The following is a 23,710-nucleotide window of genomic DNA, read 5'->3' on the forward strand; positions in this document are numbered from 1 at the left end:
AATTTCTTTCCTTCAAGTCTGGTAGAGTAGGTTTTCTGGCAAGGACTCCATTTAAAATTTTCTCTTTCCTTCTTTACAGGTACAAAGGTTTTAAAGGCAACTGTTCCATGACCTTCATTGACCAGTTTAAAGCCCTGCACCAGTGTAATAAATATTGTGAAATGCTGGGGTTAAAATCCCTTCAAAGCAATAACCAGAAACAGAGAAAACCAGTCATCGGGAAAGGCAAAGTTCAGCCACCCACTACCCCTGCCAAGAAGGCAGGGACCAATGCCCCTGCAGAGAAGAAAACAGACTCTACGGTTAAGTCACCTGCTAGCAGAGAGTGACAGAGAAAAGCAGAGGCCTTATGCAAGAGGGACTTCACAGTCAGTTATAAGACTGTAGCTATTCCCAGTTTACAGTGCCTTTAGATGCTTTGTAAACTATAACCTTCTGTCCTTATTGAAATGTTAGCAGGACCCATGAAAGACTTAAACTGGAAAACAAACCAAACTGTCCATCAGAGTGATAGTCAGTCCTCTCTTTGTCTGAACTTTTCAGTATTTTTACCATTGTCACATCTGTATGTATTTGTGGGTTTTGCACATTGTTGTGCTATCAAGGACTTGGTGTAAGGTTGGGACTATCCTTTGTCCTATGCCTTCTTTATTTCCCATTCAGAACTAGACCAGTGAGGTTATTCAGCTGCTATATAAATTTAAAATATGAATGACTGACTCTATATTGAAGTTTTGCACTAGTGTTGGTTACTGGCCTTTTTGAAATTGTTCAGTAATGATGACCTTTTTCATAATTATTTGCACAGTTGTTACCCTTGTGAAACTTTGACAACCAGGTGTACTTTTCTGTTTAATTAAATTCCTATTTAAACAAAAGAAAGTTGTGTGGATACTTGGATCATTGCCAGCATCTTTTCTGTGTAATTTGTAACATAAGCCAAATCTCTTGGGTTTAATAATCACCTAATAAGGTGACCTACTCATATGGCATTTCCTTTTTAAAACAGAAAAGCTCTAAAAATGGACATCTGTGGTTTCTCTATTCTTAGGTCTCCACTTGAAAAGGTACAAACTTTCTATTATTTTCCATAAATCCAGAACTCCAAAGATTGATGACTCTTTCTCTGATTGCATAAAAAAGAGGCATAAACGCTAGACTGTATTTTCTCTTTTATACACAGGAGGGTGTTGGTTCTACACATTTCTCAGTTGACACTGTCCCTCCTCACATTGTGTCTTTCCCTCACTTTCATCGCCCCCAAATTACATCTCATTAATCCTTTGTTATGTATTCATATTATAGTATTATGGTATTCACCAGTCAATTATGTCAATTCTTTCTGAATAGTTAATGGGAAAATGGAACCAATCTGATGACCTTTAATGGGATGGGTCAGTGTTAAATGTAGACACATCTTCTGGCATCATGTCCATGTAAGTAGACCTGCTCCACCCAGGACATCAACACCAAATTTTCCAGAAGACACCTGTATGCAATGTCCCTCTTACCCACCGCCATAAAAAATCTCTAAGGTTAGAAGTTTATTTCTTTTGCCAATGGATTTTCCTGTTTAGAGACTAGTACAGGGGACAGATATTGCATATGGACAATGAGTTGAACTCTGAATTGAATGGAGGTAAAATATTAGGTAGATTGTGTTTTACAGAGACTTAGATCTGAAAGATCATCTAACCCAACTTGTATCTTAATGACAAAAGAATGTCCTCTTCAATATATCTGATAGATGGTCATCCACCCTTTACTTAAAGACCTCTAATGAGGGGAAATGTGCTTTACTTCCTGATGAAGCCCATACTCTGTTAAATATCTCTAATTATTGGGAATTTTTCCCTAAAATCATTACTACATTTGCCCCTGGCAAATTGCTTCTATTTCTATATTCTGGTGCTCAGCAGAAAAAAATTATCTTCCAAATATCCAATAATTCCTATCATACCTTAATTCATTTTTTGGATTTTTAGACTAAACACCATTAGTTTCTTTATCCCCACCTGACATGAAACTTAAGACACTCAAGTTTCACTACTCTGAACACTCTCTTAATTTCTCAAAGTCATCTTCAAAATTTGCCCAGAGTTAAACACATTCTTTTAGAGGTGGTCTGACTAGGAACTTCTCTGGTCCAAGAGCTATACCTCTTGAATCTAAGACTGTACTACTCTTTGGGGCTGCCCCACTGTACTATTTATTTAAGTTGACCTTGAAATTTACTAAAAAACCCCTATCTTTTTCAGAGGAATTGTTATTTAGTCATGTCTCTTTCATTTTGTACTTTTGGAAAGAGTAAAAACTATGGATTTTTTTGCTGAGAACAAGGAATGGAATAGAGAAAGGTAGGGAGGAATTTCACCTAGGACATAGCCAACAAGGAAAAAGAAGCTATCCTCTAGAATACCAAAAGATTTCTATGCTGTTTAAAAGAATGGACACTCTTTGGAGAGAGGGGAGGGATTTTGATGGGATGCTAGAATTTAATAATATGATTGTTTGGGGTGGGGGAAAAACACATGCCTAAATGAGCCCTCCTTCCTCCAGCAATGGTGAAAGATGTAAATAGTACATGGGATACCACTAGGTTTTTCTACTGCTGAAGGATCAACCACTGTCAACCAGTGGAAAGTTGAGTCATGGGAGAGAGGAAGTGTGTCCCAAGATAAAGCTTTTGGTGCTCTCCAGATTTTGGTGTCCCAGGGCAATTACATTACTGATTCTGTTTGTAAAATTGATTTTTTATACCCAAGGGTAAGACTTTATATTTATCCCAATTTTATTTTATTTTATTCCATTCAGCCTAGCATTCTAGCCTATCAAGATGATTTTGCATCCTATCATTCAATGTGTTAGTTTTGTCTCTTAACTTTATGTCATCTGCATATCTGATAAGGATCACAGTTTTTTCCTTTTATCTGAGTCAATGATCAAAATGTTGAACAAGAATGCCAAACAGAGATCCCTTGGTCATTTCACTGAAAACCTTCTTCTATGCTGATGCTGAACCACCAATGACTACTCTTTGCATTTGGTAACTTAAACAGTTCTAAATTTTCTTAACTGTTATACTGTGGAGTCTTCATCTCTCCATCTTATCTACAAAATAACAAGAGAGACTGTTAAGTGTTATGCTAAAATCAAATCAACCAATATCTATTGTATTCCCCCATTTTACCTGTTTAGTAATCCAATGGAAGAGGCAAATGAGATGTGTCTAGTGTGATTTTTTTCTTGATCAAGACACACTAGATCTTTATAATGTTCATCTCCTTTTCTGGCTTTTTACTCATCATCCTTAAATAGTACATCGTAAAATTTTGCAGGATTCATTATCTAGTTTACTAAACTATACTTTATAAACTCTTCTTTTTAGAAAGTTAGGACATTTCCTTTCCTTAGATCCTTGGCACCTAAATCATTCATGTTATGCATATTCATCTAGCCCCTTGATTATTCGAACTCTTCAAAGTACTCCCTTATTCTTCCCCTAACTTGCCTTGGGCATCAATCAACTCCTTATTAACCAAAAATCATTTCCTTAGAAGAGAATTGAGAACAAAAAGAGTTGAATCTTAATGCCTTTGAGATCTTATATATACATGCATACATACATACATATATGTAAAATTGTTCCTTTCACTTGAATTCATATCTTCCTTTTTACCCTTATTTCCCTAATATAGCTAAAGACAAAAACAAAACAAAAAAATTGTTGATGTCGTTTTTAGTCACTCTTAGTTGACTCTGAGTTTAATTGTTCCCAATATTAATTTTATTAGATCAGGCCATATTTTTTAGTGTTTCTTTTCCATGACTTAGCTTGGGTTTCATTTTGTATATACTTATATATATATATATATATATATATATATATATATATATAAAGTATATACATTTTTGGTGAGTCTTTGTGCACCAACATAGATCCCTTTAAACAACTCATCAGAAATGTTTCCCTTTATTTCTTCAGAATTTCATTTCTGTGAGTTTCCTTTATTTTTCATATGGATTACCCTTGCAGAATTCTAGTTCATGGTATCCTATGTGTCTTTTTCTTTGAACTCTTTTAAAATCTATTCCAAAGACACTAATGCATTGTTGATGGAGTTGTGAACTGATCCAACATTCTGGAGAGCAATCTGGAACTATGCCCAAAGGGCTATAAAACTGTACATACCCTTTGACCCATCAGTGCCATTATTGGGTCTGTGTCCAAAGGAAATCATAAAGGAGGGAAAAGGACCCACATGAGCAAAAATGTTTGTAGCAGCTCTTTTTGTAGTAGTAAAGAATTAGAAAATGAGTACATGTCCATCAACTGGGGAATGACTGAAGAAATTATGGTATAAGAAAGTAATGGAATATTATTGTTCAATAAAAAATGATGAACAAGTTGATTTTAGAAAGGCCTGGAAAGATTTACAAGAATTGATGCTAAGCAAAACAAGCAGAACCAGTAATACACTGTACACAATAACAGCAAGAATGTGCTATGATCAACTATAAAAGACTTGGTTCTTTCTCAGTAGGTCAGTAATCCAAAGTAATCCCAATAGACTTAGGACAGAAAATGCTATCTGTATCCACAAAAAGAACTGTGGAGATTAATGTAAATCAACACATTCTATGTTCATTTCTTTTTTTTTTTTTAATTTCTCCTATGGTTTTTTCTTTTGTTGTGATTTTTCTCTTCCAACATGATTAATAAAGCAATGTGTATTAAAATAAAATAAATTAATTTTAAAAATAAAATAAAATCTATTCCAGAAATCCAGCTTCCAATCTAAAATACCATCTTATTTGGGAGGGTGTACAGTGTATAATCCGAAATTTCTTCCCTAAAATAAAATCTATCTGAAAATAACACTACCACAAAACTTTTCCTGGTGATGCTATATCTTGGAAACAAGACTGTAAATCTTGGAACATCAATCCCTGAAGAATTAAAGTTGTAAGTTACTAAAAGGATAATGGAGAAAGATTTATATGGTGGGCATAAATACGATGCAGCCTATTTCCAATGCTGACCAATGAGACAAGAAGCAATGTATGTCATATCATTCAAAAAATTTATGATAAAAAAGTGGGCTAGTCATGTAGAAAAATATGAACAATGTTAAATGAACAATTCATATGCTAGTTTCATACCTAGGAAATGTAAAAAGAAACAGAAGGCCTCCAGCCTGCTTCCTACATCTTATGTGGAGCTCTATGGGACAACATGGGTAAGACTCATGCATGATAAGAAGGTATGGTTATATTACAATTCATTCCAACAGAAGGAATGCCCATATTGATGAAGTCACAAGTCCATACAGGTATTCAAGAGTTAAAGGTATTTATCCTATCATTTATCCTCCTCTCATACTTTGTATGTATGATGTCTATTCCTATATATATGGCATAGTTGTCCCATTAAAAAATAAGCTTCTCAAGGGTAAGGATTGTTTTCCCCATTTCCTTTTTCTAATGCTTACTTAGCACAGTCCAACACACATCAAGGGCTTAATAAAAACTTGGTACTTGCTTGCTTGATTCCTAGACCTAAGGTTGAAAACTCTAGTTCCATCCTTTTTGTCCATCCTTTTTACTGGTGGCTGAGCAGTGACTTAAACAGGCAGCTTCTATGGGTGAAAAAAGTGAATCCCAGTAAGTTGATGCTGCAAGCTCCTTTTTTTGTTCAGTCTCTCAGTCATGTCCAATTCTTCACGACTCCATTTGAGGTTTTCTTGGCAGATATTGGAGTGGTTTGTCATTTCCTTCTCTAGCTCATTTTACTGATAAGGAAACTAAGGCAGGGTCACACAGCTAGTACATTTCTGAAGCAAGATTGGAATTCAGGAAGATGAATTTTCCTTATTACAAGCTCAGTGCTCTATGTGCTGAGCCACCTAGCTGCCCCTTATCAGCCTATTAATTCCTCCTACCATCTCCATGCAAATAATAAAATTGTCCCTCATTTCTTACACACTCATTGACATGCCCCCTTAAGCTCTTTTGTGTCCTCACTGGGCCCCTACCATTCTCTTTTCAAGATTGCCCAAGATGCTATTTCCCAATTTCACCGCTAAAAATAGTAGAGAGCAGGGAGTAGGAGGAGCACAAAGAGTGATGATGTGCTCATCGCTCTGACAGAATCTCCTCCTTCTCCTCACCCCTACCAATTTTCTTTGGCCCTCAATCCCCCTCCAGATGCTCTTGGGTGGGATTGTTTTGCCATCTGCCCAATCAGCCAAATCATGACCATCTTCTTTGGAATTAATTGTTATTTTCCTTGTATTGGAAAATAACAGGGTGCTCACACCAAGGGCTCTATTACACAAGAGGTCCCAGAAATATACACATTCTTTTTAATTGCTTCAGAGGGCTAAGAGTGGTAACTGAATGAGATGTTATTGATTTTCCAGTTGGGGCCAATTAGAGTGCTTTATTATTAGATATATCAAGGACCCATACACTGAAAATATCCTCATGCTTCACCCTTTTTCCTTCCCTCCTTCCATTGCCTCCTCTCCCCACCAAGCTTTTTTCAAATCATTTAGCCAGGACAGCCTCAAATGTAACTATTTCTCAGCCCTGGGATCCTCTCTCTTTCTGACTGCTCCCATGACTGCATATATGCCCAAGAACAATTTTTTTCATGCAAGGCTCAGTCATGAAGCTATATTTGTGAATTGTAAGTCACAATAAATGAATGTTTCATTAACATGTGTCTGGTGTCCCTGGAGTTGGGTGCATCTCTAATAAGGATGGCAGGAAAATCACAACAGCATGCCAATAGCATAAGAGCTTGGCTGGATTTCACCCTGGATAGATGGGAAGCTTTTCTGAATGTTTCACTCCATCCTCGCTATACTCATATTTCCCTAGGGAGGCTTCTGATCATCCCTGTAATTAGAGCCAAAGATTCAATAGGATTATTATTTAAAATGAATGCCAGAAGAAGTAATTATTTTCTAATTATAAAGTGCTCTCTTTTCTAAATATATAGATGATTACGTGTGTGTTTGCATGTCCCACAACAGCCAGGAGAGAGTATGCTGACAAATGGATTTTGTTTTTCTGGCTCTGTTCCAAAGGAGCTGTGTAGCCTCAAAGTAGAAGGGCTGACTCAATTGAATCATTTTGAGATGGACAGATGCCACTTGGACTGGGATGTTTTAAAAAACAAACAAAACAAGAGACACTATTTTGATTCTGCATTATAGCCAAGGGGGCATCTCCCAGCTCTCTCTTCCACACTTCTTTGAAAATGTCTAGAACAGCTTGAAGGCAAGGTTGAGGTCAATTGAATTATTTCCTGAAGTGAATCACAAATTTTATTGACAGATTCTTGCGTTGCTGACAGATATTTATAAGCATGGCTGAAAACATTTTAAAATTCACTTTCCTAGTAGAAAACAAAATGGTCCCAGATAAATTTCTAATTAGCTCCTAAGCTTAAAACTCCATGCCAGCTTCCATTTTAGGTCCTGTAGATTCAAAGCTTCAGCAAGCTTTCTGTGACATCTCTAAGGCTCTCACTAGTTTGTGACTTGTGTAGTCTCTGCAGAAAGATACATACAGTGATCTTAGTAAAGCATTCATCTTCTTTTTCCATTTTTTGCCAAGTTTTCCTTAGTTTCTTCTACTTCCGATCTAGGAGTTCTGGTGATTCCAACTGTCTTTGACACTCTCTCTCTCTCTCTCTCTCTCTCTCTCTCTCTCTCTCTCTCTCTCTCTCTCTCTCTCTTTCTTTCTTTCTTTCTTTCTTTCTTTCTTTCTTTCTTTCTTTCTTTCTTTCTTTCTTTCTTTCTTTCTTTCTTTCTTTCTTTCTTTCTTTCTTTCTTTCTTTCTCTGTTCTCTCTTTCCTCAATAGCCTTTCTCAGCTTCTTTTCCTCCAATTTCAAGCACATTTGAATTTTTCTCTAATTTCTTCCACCTTGCCACTCTTTCGCATATTGGTTATAGTCTTTTTATCTAGGATGATAGAGTTGCTTCCATTTTCTTCTTTTGGCCTTGTTAATCCTTCCTAATTTTCCTAAATCATTTCCAGCAAGATTCTCAATGAATGAATCTTAGCTGGAATATTGACTCATTCTTTTCTTCTTACTGGTCCATTTTGAATACCAATTACAGAAAGAAATAAAACAGAATTGAAGAGGGGTAAGGTTTAACATAAGAACACAAAATTGTCATATTTGATTAGATTTATGGTTAATTGAGCTCTATTTTCTCTCTTTTATACAGGATAGTTTTGTAGAAAGGTATATTATACCCTATAGTAATTTCTAAATGGCCAGAGAGAGATACATTCAAAAAATCACTACCTTTCTTTCTGTCAAGAACTTATACAAAATGTCCTTAAATATTTTCATCTGTTCAGTGTATAGGGAAGTTTTATATATGTGTATACACACATGTAAATATATATACATGTGTACATTGTATACATATATGTATATGTGAGTATATATTCATATGTATGTATAACTTTGGAGATAGTCATTTCCACTGAGTAAATACCCTTTATTTAAAGTAATCAATCATAAAACCTCATTTAATTAGAGATAAGAACCAGAAGTAGAACTTCATTGATAGAGGTTGACAAGTCTAATTTTATTACTAAGGTAACCTACCAATACAATTCCTCATCTTCTCTGCCAGCTACAGTCTTAGAGAGCTGCCATTCAGAAGAAAATTGACTTGCTTAGGGTCCCATAAACCTACGTCAGAGGTGGATTTTGAATGCAGATAAACTCATAAGTCAGATGTCTACCTCAGTGCTATTAAGCCAGCCATCTATCTTCCTCAGTGCTCTGACTCTCTTATAAAACTATATAAATGTGAATTGTAAACATTCTCATCATCCTTATTGTTATTATTGCTGAAGCAAACTCTTGTATCTATTTTTAGATTTTTCAGTGATTGCCATCTGACAGAAACCATCTTGATCTCAGTCCTATTGGTGGAAACAAGCAGTGGATGAAAGTAGGCTTTAATCACTGGTGGTTCTGAATATAATAGTATTGCCCTTCTCCCAAGAGCAGTCAAGGAATTTATGTTATGGATGTCCACTACTAGTAACTGAGCTCAGATGACACAGAATGAGGAAATCATGGAGAATTTCTGTTCGATAATTGGGCTCTCATGTCCCTACCATTTCTCCTGATGTAGCCACACTCTGTGATTTATTTTTGCCTGGATTGATCTGTCTTATGACTCAAGGAGGTGTACATTGCTTTTCCTGGGTAACTAAATCAAAAGAAATCAACCAAATGATGGCCCAGATGAACAGAATTTCTTCTAATTGAATTGTCAGTCAATTTAAGTTAAGCATTCACTATGGAGGAAACACAGGGCCAAGTACTGGGATACAAAGAGTGGCAAAAGACTATTTTTGTCCTCAAGGAGGTTATAATCTGATGAGAGACAACATGTAAAAAATCATGTAGAAATAAGCTACATAGGTGATAAATTAGAAATAATTAACAAAGGGAGGGTATTAAAAATAAGAGGCAATGGAAAAGGTCAATGGTTTTTTGTTTTATTTCATATTGTTTTGTAGGAGAGATTTAATCTAGAATTTGAAGGAAGCCAGGAGGTAAAGATGGAAGCATAATTGTCTATCTTTTCAGTTTCCCAAGGACAGCCTCCATTCTTTATAAGTGGTGCTAGGCTAACAAAGGAAAGTAAAAAGGTAATAAATGAAACCTTTCCCCACTTTTGCTTGGAGGCTTATATAAATTCTTCACATATTTTGGAATATATTTCAATCTAATAAGGTTATTGCTCAAAAGTCCAGTAATCAAGAGTACAGACTCAATTACTACCAATTGAATTATATTTTCAAGATATTAATATGAGCAGAAATATACTCCTTGAAAGAATTTAATTGGAAATATATCTATCTGTAAAAAGAAAATTCACTCCATAATGTGTCTTTCTTGTAAATCAAGATTTTCAGATTTTGATTTAAGGTGTGCTGCTATCTCTATTAAATTATTTTGAACCAATCAATTAATTAATATTTATTAAATCCTTACCCTATTCCAAGCACTATGGTAAGTGCTGGGAATACAGAGACAAGAAAGAAATTGCCCTTGCCTTCAGTGAAACTATTTACACTTAGAAATGTAATGCCAGAAAAACTTGAGGCAATACAGAATTGGTTTTTAATCTTTTAATGTGGAGAGTTTAATAAGCTAACTGACTGATGGGACCATCTTCCAAAGCATTTTGTATAGAGTGACTGAGGCACAGCATTTACATAGGATTTAACTAGCAAAGCAAGTAGGTGATACAAAAGCAAAAAGAGTGCAGTTAGGTCATCAGGAAGCTCTTATTCAAAAAAATTATATTTTCCACAGCAATAACCGGAAGCATACAATGGTGAGAATGGGCTTAAGAGGACCTTCCAGGGTCAGTATTTTCAAAGAATAATAACTGATCTTATCTGTAGAAGTACCTCACAGGTGTGATGCCCAAGTAAGCATAAGAACAAAAATAGGCAAGGTCACTCTATGGTTATCTTGTCACTTTGATCTAGTATGTGAAGCTAGGTTGAGGTTCTTATTAGAAATTTACAGGGTCCTTTTTGGTTCAGCAGAAGCATATACAAAATACAGATACAATGAATATAAGATAGTGAGTGGAGGGGATGAGGAGAAATAAGGTGAAATTCTTGCTAAATTTTGAAGGGAACTAAGGATTCCAAGAGACTGAGATGAGGAGGGCAAGCCTTCCAGATATGGAGAGGCAGGGGAAGCATTGAAAATACAGAGATGGAGTGATGAGTGTGAAAACAAAAAACAAAAAACAAAAAAAAAAAAAAAACATGTAGCCTGCAGGTCTGGACAGTAGGGCTCATTTTGGGGAGGAAAGAGTAAGAAGACTTGGGGAGGTGGGAAGCATTCAAGTTTAAAGCTGTAAATACCAGACAGAGATTATATTTGATCCTGTTGGCAAAAGGGAGCTACTGGAGTTCATTGTATAAGAGAGTGACATGGTCACATCTATGTTTTAGAAAAAATCCCTATGGCACTGTGTGGAGGATGGATTGGAGTAAAGAAAGATTTAAAGTAGGAAAACCAAAGAGAAAACTATTGTCATAAGACAAGGGTTAACAATTTTGTTAGAAAGGGAGTAAAGGAAGGATTCTGGGACAATGGCGAAGTAGATGGGTAAATTTCAACTCTCTAGATTTCCCCCACAATTAGAACAAATTTGCATTTCAGGGCCAATTTAGACTAGTGAAAAATTAAGACTTGGGACAGAACAGGATCCTCCTGATAAAAGCCAAGAAGATCTGAAAAAAAGACCCTGGGCCAGGATTAAGCTGTTTGAAGTACAAACATCTCCTGGCTAGCTCCTCAGAAACATCTAGTGAGGAGCCCTGGGGTGAGCTGGGTGTGGCTGAAGCCTCAGGAGGAACTACAGAGTCTTTCACCTCCTAGATTGTTTGGCAAATCCAAGTTTTAATCTGGGAAGACTGAGGGAACCTCAATGATTGGGAACACCACCCCAGCTGTGCTGCTGAGATGCAGCTGTGGACAAGAAGGAATCAATACACCAAGTGAGCAGGAAACAGTGGGGCAGGGATATTGCTGGCTTCAGGATCTGCAGGAGCCAGGACTTTGGGGTTCCTGGTCAGAGTGGAGAGCTGAAGGTGATGAGGTGTGAGAATTGAGGGTAAGAGATCCCCAACAGCAATGGGATCCCCTGGCCAGTTGCACAGGTTTTGTGAAAGAATTTGCAAAGCCCAATAAATACAAGCTCGAGGTTTGTGGCAAAGAATGGGTTTATTTACGATAAGAAAGCACTCTGCTAAGAAGACAGCTTTCTTATGGGCAAGGTTCTGTTAGGACTATTGTAAAGAAGGGTTTACAATCAGGGGTCCTCAAACTATGGCCCTCGGGCCAGATGCAGCAGCTGAGGATGTTTATTCCCCTCACCCAGGGCTATGAAGTTTCTTTATTTAAAGGCCCACAAAACAAAGTTTTTGTTTTTACTATAGTCCAGCCCTCCAACAGTCTGGGGGACAGTGAACTGGCCCCCTATTTAAAAAGTTTGAGGAAGTAAATATGTTTATCATTGGGCTCCATCCATAAGGGCAGGCCTTCCTGATTAAGAATAAGCAAAGGTGAGTTAACAAACCCCTGGTTATATAGGGCCAGTCTTGGCCTGGAGCTGGGGAGCAGTTTGAGTCATTCAATAGAGGATGTTGACTATGCCCCAGGCTGAGAGTTCCAAATGAATGAGATTACTTATCTGGGAGTTGTCTGGGAAAGGGTATGCCCCTCCCAGGATTTGAGAGTTAGGAGCACCCTTCCCCCCAAAGAGGGCACAGTTCACATCAAGGCCTTCCCAACTCTTCCCCCCAAAAGATCTCAGTTTATATCATCTCCCCCCCAAGCAATCCCCCAAAATTCATTTGGGGCAAAGGGATGAAGGTCTCATTTTCTGGAGCTGCTTCAAGCTAACAAGGATGGTGGAACTATCGCTACTTTCACTGAGGGTTCCGGCCAGGAGGGGAAGTGTGAGATCTGAAGACAGCAGCAGCATCTAGAAGATGTGGAGTGTCCTATGATCTTCAGGCTGAAGGAGTAATTATAAATTGGCTTGGAGCCTGGAGGAAACCAATTTCAGGAACAGATTAAAAGTGGGGTATCACCCAGGGTGGAGATGGTGATGTTTGGGAATAGGGCCTTTGCAAAAAAATGCATCAGGTCCCATCTGTGACCTGCCTTAAGGATGCTGATGGCCCACTCAACAATCCTGATGCCCCCACTGCCCACGAAACAGGGGCCATAGAATGACATCAAGAGAGAAGATGCTAGGAACAAAGTTCTCATCCTTGGAGCGAGAAAGAGTTAGGAAGGAGATTATGGTGAGAGAAAGAAAGACACAAGTGAATCTCCCTTCTGATGTCCTTAGCAAAATATGACTGAAACTCTGGGTTTGTGGACAGCCTGTAGTAGCTGTAGAATTTCTCTGCATATTTAATAGAATTCTTTGCTGTCAAAAGCCCCCTTTCTTTCCATATAGCCCCATGAGCATGCAAAACACTCTCACTCCCTTTCCCAGTTCCAAAGCTCTGGTTAGGACAATGAGTTTGGCTTTTGGGGCAGAAGTCCCAAGGGGCAGTGGCTTAGCCTCCAGAGTGCTATTGAGGGTCACCACAGAATATTCTGCCTTTCTTTCCCCATTTTCAAGAAAGTTCAACCCATCTGTAAATCATTCACCATTTGGGTTGTCAAGAGGAATGTCCCTTAAGTCAGGTCGGCTGGAGTAGGCAGAATCTAAAGCTTCCTCGTGATTATGAGAAATGTCTCCTGACTAAGTGTTGTCAGGGAGCAGAGTGGCAGGGTTAAGAGTGGGACCCACCTGGAGAGACAGGTCAGAGGTATCTAGCAGCAGAGCCTGATATAGTAAGCCTCCTGTAAGCAAGCCACTGAAGCCCTTTGGCTTCTAAAATGCTCTAGTGTCCTAGGGTAAATTTTGAGGCTTCTCTTCTAAGGCACAAGAGTTTTTATTTTTAAATAGCAATAGACCAAGGGCAGAAGATATGATGTGGTTTCTCCTCCCAGGCACAGGGAAAAAGAAGTGAAAGAAAGTGTTAAGTGGAAAGATATGGGACTACTTTTGGTAGTCGCTGGTTACCTACATGGCTAGACTGCTTCCAAAAGCAGATGTATGGGAACGATGTGAAGAAAATGATTGTCCTCATCTCTTTCCTTGATTCTTCTTTGGAGGGAAATGACATATTACTTTTTGAGCTCATTCATTTATTCTACTAAAAGATATCTATTTTTTGCTTTTAATTGTCGTACACATTGTACAACATTGAGGGCATTGTATACCAAGGTTTAGGAAATTAGAGAGGAGGTGAAACTGAAATCAAAACCACTCCTCATATTTTTTTTCCCCCTAAATCTACCTCAGGGGCCCATGGCAGGTAGGGGAGTCCATAATGAGTCAGACTCCTTAAACTTATCAACTGGAAGATTCTGAGCTGCTATTCACATTTCACTTTTGGGAAATTTTGGGAAAATATTTATAAACAGTTCACAATATGTGCTTTAGTTAGAGAGAAAATCTAACAGTGGACCAAAACTTGGGGTTCTTGATCTGGAACTATGAAAGGAATATTTGTATGCCTATGTATGTATTCTCTCTTCATCTCTATCTCTTAGAATTCTTAACTTCTTTCATGGCACATGATGGGAACTTATATGTTGAAGTGAATTGAGGAACATAAAGGAAAATACTGATCACAGATTATAATTTTGATTAGCCCACTTTCACAGAAGGAGAAATATGAAAGTTGATCTTTGTGTACTACTACAATTAAGTAAAAATTGGCAGAAAAATTATTTATTTTTGAAAAAATGTGAAAATATATTTAACTTCTAGACCATCCCTAGCCCTAGGCAACAGAAGTACCCATTTTGGTGTTAGGGTTGGAAAGGACCTAAAGGATTCTTCCCCATTAAACACATTTTTTTCTCCTTACTGTGGTTTTCAGAAACTTCTACCCAGTCAAACTTATAATAGTTCCTCTGTAGCTCTCTGCCTCAGTAGTACTCCTAGCAGCTACAGTCAGCTGGTGCCACTTAGTTTCCATCTGAAATGCTAGTTAGTCATGCTCTAGGAAATTAATAATCCATTGATCAGAAGTTCAACATTAATTCTTCCTTTCTAATTTGTTGTTGTTCAGTCATTTCCAATTCTGTCACCCCTCATAAACCATCACACATCAATACTTTCCAGGGGGTTTTCTTCCCAAAGATACTGGAGTGCTTTATCATTTCCTTCTCTAATAGATTTAGGTAAATAGAAGCTGGGTGACTTGCCCAGCTAGTAAATATCTGAAACCAGATTTGTTCTCATATCTGTACTCAGAGCCAGAGCTCTATCCACTAAGCCACCATTCCTATTAAATAGAACTCCTTTGATATCCTCCAGGTCCAGAAAGTGAGCATTTACCTAATTTCTGTGTTCAGATTGGTCCTCATGGATGCCAGATGCCTGCAAGCTTGGACATGTTCGGCATCTTGCCAGCTCCCTTGTTCTTCTTACATTGCTCTCTGCCTGCCCACTGAGACATCTACTTAAAGCCTTCCAGTAGACACAAGGGTATACTCAAAACAGCTCAGTAGAGCCAATTGCTAAATTTTCAATGTGAGCATTTATACCACAGAAATCAGCAAAGCTACAAATCAAGGGCTTGGTTTATTGTTTTTTTAATGTCTAAAATTAAAAAAGTGATGAAGAAAATATTAATAATGCAGATTAACCTGAAGTCGGATAGCTGTTAACCATTTACAATTCACCCATGAGCAGATGTCCTAGCGGCTAACTGCCCATTTATCTCAACTTTTCTGTGCTGTTATTCCCTACTTGAATGAGCCTGACCAGAATTTGGTTCCTGGACATCCCCAGTTGAGCCTATCCTGTTGTCAATGAAACTCCATATCTAACAGATCTTCAGGTGAGAAATATATAATTTCTGCAAATGCCTCAAAATGCCAAGATGTTACCTGGCCTGGGGAAGGAGGGAAAAAGTAAAATCAATCCATTAACACAGACTGGTTTATGAGAGAACAGAGTGATCAAGGGTGAGATGCAAAACAAATCAGTTTTGGGGAGGAAGTGAGAAACTGGAACAATAATCCCACTATTTATTTGTGTAATATTTTATACTTAAGATCATAGAATAGAAACTGGAAAGTACCTTGGCAATCATCTTGTACACTCCTCTCATTTCTCCAAAACAAAAATGAGGCTCAGAGAATTTAATGACTAGCCTGAGGCAAGGCAACAAGCTTATTCCAAGGCTGGCACAAAGCTAAGCACTAAGAACACAGTTATAAACACAAAGAGAGTTAATAGCTTCCTTCAACGAATTTACAATCTAATGTATGAAGATCATATACCACTCACATGGAAATATGGTATTGGGATCCAGAAATTCAACCCAACCAGAAGAGGAACTGGCCAGTGTGGACATTTCTCCAAAATAGAGGCACCAGGAAAAAATTCACTAATGGAAAATGGGAGTGAGTCAACATGGTAGAGGATGTTACAGGGTGAGAAAGATAACCTCACACAGGTAGTAAGTGGAAAAACTGGGACTCAGACTTAGGTGTTCTCACTCCAAACCAGGCATATTGCCTTTTTCAAAGTATTAATGATTTCTTTTGATCCCTATACCATGGCATGGGAGTAGGGATATAGAAATAAGACCCAACATTTTTCTATTTTACAATGAGGAGACAAGGCCAGAGAACTCAAGATATTTTTCCAAGTTTAAACAGCTAGTTGGAGTGATAAGGTGCAGCTTCTAGGAGAAATATAACAATAATCCTAAAGTCCCCGGACCTCAGGAGTGCTATGGTTCTAGCAATCTGGTTGTCAGTGATTCTAAAGTCTCCTGGCCTTAGGAATATTATAGTATAGTCCTATCAACATTACTGACTGCCAGATAACTATCTGTTGTTCAGTGTTAACAGGGTTTCTGAGACAAATGGTGAGGACCTCAATTCTACCACTAAGCCATAAAATTAGACTATCAGTGACAATGAGAACCAGATCTCTCTGCTTTTCCTATAAATCTATCTTCTTGCCCCTAATTCTTTGCTAAATTCTTTTGGATCTTAGCCTACTTCAACTGGCATTAGAATTATAATAAACTTTGCTCCTTGACTTAGAGATACGTTCAAGCCTGCAAATTCTTTTGAGATGTCTCATGACACCAGTCTGCTCACCCCAACCTTTTGGGGTCTCTTTTGAACCTCAAATAGTAGTAGTGCCAAGACTAGATTCCTCCTGGGAGGCCATGTTGGGATGTCTGGCATAGAGCACAATAACATTGCTGCAAAAGCATCATTTTTCCCAGGGTGTTTATGAGCTATTCAACCAACTTAAATTTTGTTTCTTTTTATGCTTTTTTTTTCTTTCGGAAGACTTCTCAATAGAGCTGTCATCATGCTTTCTCAAATGACTAAAAGGTTGTTTTTTTTTTTTTTTTAATTTCTTAGTTTAAAAAGATTCCAATATGTAGCTTGTGAGTGGGCGAGCTAAAGGTCACATAGCTCTTCCCCAAATTTCAGTTCATCAGTTTTTCCTATTCAATAACAAAACATATAACACACCCAAATTAACCCATAATTATATAAACTTACAGTTCAAGTTTCTGAAATAGGAGGCAGAGAAACCAAACTGTCTTCCTGTGAAAGGGTGGGGGGCTCCCCATGTAGCAAGGATACAAGTGAACCCCAGGCATGCAAATGCCTTGACAGCAAAGCCCTTGCCAGGGTTTCAAAATTTTACTGAACAGAATGCAAAGCAACTATAGCCCTGCTTTTGCTCTGACTATCCCTACGTACTAACTCCCACCTTCCATCTTGAAGCCTAATTCCCAGTTGAGGGTCTTCCTGTGCCCCAAAGGTACTTGTATGGCATGTGTTTATTTTAATTAAAGCAAATTAAAATTAGTCTCTCCTTTGAGATTTTCTTGAGATAAGTACAGACTCCAGGTTTGGGAATCCCCAGTCATACTACCTCACATATATTGTCTCAGTTGAGCTAGTTCCAGAATTCTTTGTATGGAGAGAGAGAGACAGAATGTTTATATCTATCTATCTATATATATATATATTCATACATGTGGACGTACATAAATATATGGGTGTGTTGTCTTCTCACACCCTCCATGCCCTGTTGTTGTTAAGGCAGAAGATATCCCAACAAGATTAAGGACTTTCTCACACCTCATTACTGTTATACAGCAACATGGGTAAAATGTTAATATTTAAAAAGTTATACTTTTTAATAGGTAGAGAGAACAAATAAATAAATCCTCCACATTAATCATTTGATCTTTAGGATAAAGACATTGACCTCCTGTTGGGATGTGTGTGTGTGTATATATATATATATATATATATATATATATATATATATATGTAACAGAGAGCTATAAACATTAAACTATTCTACTAATAGAACATGGACAGAGTACTGGGCCTTAAGGAAGACTCATCTTCTTATGGTCTCAGATATTTAATAGCTATTTTAACCCTGGGTAAGTCACGTAATCCTGTTTGCCTCAGTTTCCTCATCTGTAAAATGAGCTAAAGAATGAAATGGCAAACCCTTCCAATATCTTTGCCAAGAAAATTCCAAATAGGATCATGAAGGGGGTTACATGTGACTGAAACAATAGAATGTTAAAATTTTTTTTTTCAATTCACAACCATTTGGCTTACAACCTCATAACATAACTTTATGAAGCTTCTCTTTCCAGTGTTACAAATGTAGGGAGGATTAGAAAGCAATGTCTGCGGTTGGAAATAAAGTTCCCAATACCTATGAACTTAGGGAAACCATGAGGATGTGAATATAGTCCAAAAGGGGATCTCTTCTTCCCTGTATATCCTCTAGTGGAAGGGAAAGCTGAAATCTCACCAAGAGGTAAGAAACATCATCAAGTCAGCTGGCCTAAAGCATAAAGCTGCTTCAAGCAACATTTGACATTTTAGCCAGGATAGTGTGGACCAATGAGGCTGATTCTGATCTCCACTGCCATGGCAACTAAAACATCCATAGCCTAGCAGTTTCAACCAAAGCAGGAAATAAAGATTGAGTGACCTACTGAGAAAGAATGGGGAGGAGAAACTGAGGCTTAGTGCTGCTGCTGTTATGGCTAGTGCCATAAAGGTCAGGGGATGGGGGCAGGGTGGTGGGACTTGGGGAGAAGCAGGACAACTCTGAGCTTCTACAGAAAAGAGAGCCAGCACTAAGTCCTTTTAAGGACTCAGCCTGCTCGTGCAGGTTCTCTCATGCTCGGGCTCGCTCTCACTCTTGCTCTATCTTTGTCTGTCTCTGTCTCTGTCTCTCTCTCCCTCTCCTCCCCCCTTTCTCTCCCTCAAAGTATCTTCCTTTAATGGCATCTTTCTCCTTGCTATTGCTGTCACTCAATGGCATACTCAGGTCTTATGGCATATTCCTTTAATGGATTCTTTCAAACTCCTTTCCTTGGTAATCCTATTGCTTTCCCAACTCTATTTCATATTTGCCACTCTTGGTGCCTATTTTACAAACTCATTTTGTCTGTGACCTCTTCTCCCAAATAAACTTACCTTTTGTCAAAAAGAATGACCATTGTGAATTTGTCCTATGTTTATTTTCTTTTTTTTTTATTTAATAGCCTTTTATTTACATGATATATACATGGGTAATTTTACAGCATTAACAATTGCCAAACCTCTTGTTCCAATCCTATGTTTATTTTCAAACTAGGAATTGCTACCCTGACATCATCATAATCATCAGATTGAAAAGTTCTGAATTTGAAAACAGAGGACCTTAGTATATATACAGGTATATATTTTGATAACTATATTTCAGCATAATTTGTTCCTTAGTATCTATTATATTCATTTTATTTTCCAAACCAATAAACATTTATTAAGCACCCACTAAATGCCAGGCACTATGCTAAGAGCTAGGGATGCAATTAATAAAAAAGAAAGATATTTGATCTAATTTTTCTTGCACAGCATGATGAATGTGGAAATGTTTTGAAGAATTGCATGTTTAATCTATATAGGATTGCTTGCTGTCTTGGGGAAGGGAAAGAGGGAGAAAAACGTGGAACATGTGGTTTTCCAAAGGTGAATATTGAAAACTATCTTTGCATGTATTTGGAAAAATAAAATACTATTAGGATTATTTTATTAAAATAAATAAATAAAAACAAAGAGAGAGAGCCACAAGCTATCTTCATTTGCCAGGAACTGCAAATTATGGAATTACCCCTTCCCTCCTTCCTCCCCAGGAGAAAGAATGGCCATTCCAAAATGTAGCTCTGTTTACTGAAAGTTAACATTGAAATTACTATTCATCTCTACAGGCCAACATTAGGATAAAACTGTAATTGAGCATTATTGATCTATTTGATTCTGAGAGAGAGAGAGAGAGAGAGAGAGAGAGAGAGAGATTGAGATTCTGTTCTAATTTGCTGAGGTTTTCTCAACTGAAGGCTCAAAATGTATCCTATATCTTATTGACAAATATGATGATGGCTCCTCAAAAGCAGGGAAAAAAATTACTTCAAATGATTCAAGACTATCATCAGTTCTCTGGGCACTGTATATGGCCCACTGTATATGCTCTCTTAAGGAGAAGCAGAAACTTTTCCCAAAGCTCCTCTGAGGCAATAGATTCAGACAATTCTCTCTCTAATTGTTCCATTCTCACTGTATGTTCAAGGAAATCACTGTACTTCTGGATTGGAGTCAAAGATGGAGACTAGAAATAGAAATACATCTAAAAGAAAGAGTTCTCACACAATGGTGGAAGTCACATGGAATATCCAGGTTTTTTCTTGAACCAAACAACTGCTGCTCTCAGTCATTGATACAACAATCTCTAAATTACTTAATCTGATGCTCATCATTACTCATCATCCTTCTTGATCTCTTTGTAGCTTTTGAACAGTTGATCTTTTTCTCTGAAACGTCTCCTTTGGCTTTCATGACATTGATTTTTCCTCAATTTCTTCCTCCCTGTCTCACAGCCCCTTCAAATCTTCTTTGCTGCATCATCATCAATTTCTTACCCTCCTAAATATGAATGTTCTGCAGTGGTTCCTTCTGAGCTGTCTTCTCCTCTTCTCTACATTCTCTTCCTTGTGATCTCATTTGCTCCCATAGGTTCTGTGATCAATTCTGTATAGATAACTCCCAAATCTATATCTTCAGCCCTAACTGTGCTCCTGAATTTCAATCCTGAATTTCAATCACCAATTGTCAATGGGATCACTCTCTCTAGATGTTTTATCTTCATTTCAAACTCACCATGGTCCAAAGGGACCTCATTCTTGTCCCCAATTAAGCAGGCCCCTCTTTACCCTTCACTATTTCTGTGAAGAAATACATGCTCCATGTTACCAATCCAAATCTCCTATTTTCATACATCCCCAGAATGAACTCTTTTTTTATTTCTGCAATCTTCCTGAAAATTTCATCTAAAGCATTACTTCCTACCCACAATCCCTCCAAGATACAAAGTTTCTCTGTAACCTCAAATTTCCTTACATTTACCTGCCTATGTATATGCTGCATCCCCTGTGAAATGAATATAAGCTCCTTAATCAAAAGAAACATTTAGTTTTTGTTTTTGTAGAAAGACAGTGTGGCATAATGGATTGAAAGCTATTCTCCAAGCCCAGGAAGACCCAAGTTTAGGTTTCACCTCTAGCTGTGTGACTCCTTAGCAAAGTACTTTATCTCTCAGTGCTATAGGCAACTGTTTAAGATTGTATATTGAACAGAAAGTGCTCACTTGATCTACACTGGTAGAATTTCCTCACTTGGGAGTACCAATGACATCATAGATCTCTTCTCTATCTCCTAGCACAGTGCTTTGCACAAAGTAGGCACTTTAAAGTTTGTCAAATTAGTTAATTTAGTGCTCAGAATGGGGAGCTACTTCCTTGGAGAGGGTAAAAGGAAGTGATTCACATTCTAGCACAGGTTTGCCAGTGCTGAGTTTCTTTTCTCGATTTCTTTCCTTGCCTATATGCAGGGCTCACCTCCTTGAATTATAGTCCATGTCTGCACAACCCCTCCTGCCCCCAAGATTCACATGCTCTTTTTACTGTTTTCTAGAATAATTGCTATATGTTGAATAATGATATTAAATTAAATTAAATATGACATCATATAATCTCTTTCCTGAAGGCAGTATTACCATATTTGAAAGGGATAAACTGATCTCTCTTTTCTATTTTTAACATTTCTTTTATTATGAACTTTATAAAACTGAACATTTCCACTTCCAAAGAACAGAAAAGGGGATTGTATATCAATGAGGAACCTAGGCCTGATGCATTTACATAACACCCCTCATGGAATCTTCCCACATGGAGAGCCCAGGGGACCTACTTCTGAGAAAGTCAAGATAACATGAAATGGAAGTGCCTTGGTTTTCCAACTGGAGTATGCATAAGTATTCTGTAACTGGTTTCAGCCTATTGACCATGTAATTGACTGTGTAGCTGGAACTGGAGACATCTTCAAAAAGACTTTTGTTGACTTCAAATATTCTCTCTGATTTGTTCTGTTCTACTTCTCTGCCCTTGGTTTGATTTCTTCAGTGACAGCATCTGGTGAGAGGCAATGCTCTAAGAGGAAAGGAATTGGGTCCTGTAAGGTTGACATATTGCCTCTTGAAATGGGCCCTTGACTTTGGCATTTTTTTTCTTTATAGGAGATAGTTTAGCAAATTTGTGATATCCAGGAGCAGAAAGCAGGAGTCCATGAAAGGTTTTATTGTCAACTCAGTATCATCGCCCCAAGGAGCAGAGGAGTAACCTTCAGTTATCTAAAGATTAATATCCACATGGATATAATGACCAAATTATGTAGTTGAGCCAGAGTATTAAAATCAAGACTCATTTTTGGAGCATCAATTGAAAATAACAAATAGGATGCAAGAATGATACTGTTGTGTCATTTTAATCATGCCCATCTCTTCATGTTCCCATTTAGGGTTTTCTGGCAAAAACCCTTGAGTCATTTGTCATCTCCTTCTCCAGCTCATCTGGAGATGTTAGGCAAACAGGCCTAAGTGACTTGCCCAGGATCGCCCAGCTAATAAGTGTCTGAGGCCACATTTGAACTCATAAAGATGAGTCTTCCGGATTCCACGTTGATGCTCTATCCATCACACCACCTAACTGCCCCAACAGGGATAACAGGGAGCATATACTGTTCCCATGTGATTTTGATCTCCTCTACAAGATGTTTATATTTTGAAAGCCTTTCATGGCATTAGAGTTGATGAGGATCTGACAAATGACATTTTAAAACATTGTTCTTAAATTTTTATGGTTCGTTGTTTTATGTGATTGGTTATGGTTAACAACTAGAGTCTACAATAATGGTTTGGTTCCCATACAATTTGTTCTTTCAGTTCTCCAGGATCTTTTTAGATCTGTATTTGGGGCTGGGAGGCATGGCATAGAAGGTAAGATTTGAGGTCTATCAGTTTGGGAAAAATAATAAGCTTCTCATGCACACTTCTAATGACCAAGTCATGTTGATGTAATATGATTTTGTGGTTCCCTGATTTTAGTGGGAGGGGGGCCTCTGTTTTGACAGTGAGTTAGGAAATCCTAAATCTTTTGGTTTTGGAGTCTGCCTCAGGAAACTTCAACACTCAGTCTGTCTGATTCTGAATATACTACTTCTCAGTTCTTTGCTAACTGATGATCTGATCAGCGATAATCAAATTTCAGAGCCCACTCTCAGTTCATCTGAAGATTACTCCCTAACCCTATCCTTGGGCCACAGAATGAACATATCTATGATTGAAAGCTGTCTATGTGTATCTCCTTGCTTCTGTTTCTCTATTTTTTTTTTTATTTAATAGCCTTTTATTTACAGGATACATGCATGGGTAACTTTACAGCATTAACAATTGCCAAACCTCTTGTTCCAATTTTTTACCTCTTACCCCTCCACCCCCTCCCCTAGATGGCAGGATGACCAGTAGATGTTAAATATATTAAAATATAAATTAGATACACAATAAGTATACATGACCAAAACGTTATTTTGCTGTACAAAAAGAATCAGACTCTGAAATATTGTACAATTAGCTTGTGAAGGAAATCAAAATGCAGGTGTGCATAAATATAGGGATT

General features: G+C 37.7%; 1 protein-coding gene across 5 annotated transcripts in view; it reads left to right on the forward strand.

The window, feature by feature from the left end:
* The window catches only part of ALPK2 (alpha kinase 2), a 171,198-nt gene extending 170,308 nt beyond the window's left edge, over positions 1–890 (forward strand). For 3 of the 5 annotated variants that reach the window (XM_031945911.1, XM_031945912.1, XM_003759976.2), the window contains one exon: positions 80–890. In XM_031945911.1, the coding sequence (XP_031801771.1) occupies positions 80–329 (250 nt within the window). In that variant the 3' untranslated portion in view covers positions 330–890. The remainder of the gene's footprint in view (positions 1–79) is intronic. The other 2 variants (XR_004230843.1, XM_031945913.1) reach the window with 2 other exon arrangements.
* Positions 891–23,710: the final 22,820 nt, after the last annotated feature.

Source organism: Sarcophilus harrisii, chromosome 1, assembly GCF_902635505.1.
Source record: "Sarcophilus harrisii chromosome 1, mSarHar1.11, whole genome shotgun sequence".
Classification (NCBI taxonomy): domain Eukaryota; kingdom Metazoa; phylum Chordata; class Mammalia; order Dasyuromorphia; family Dasyuridae; genus Sarcophilus; species Sarcophilus harrisii.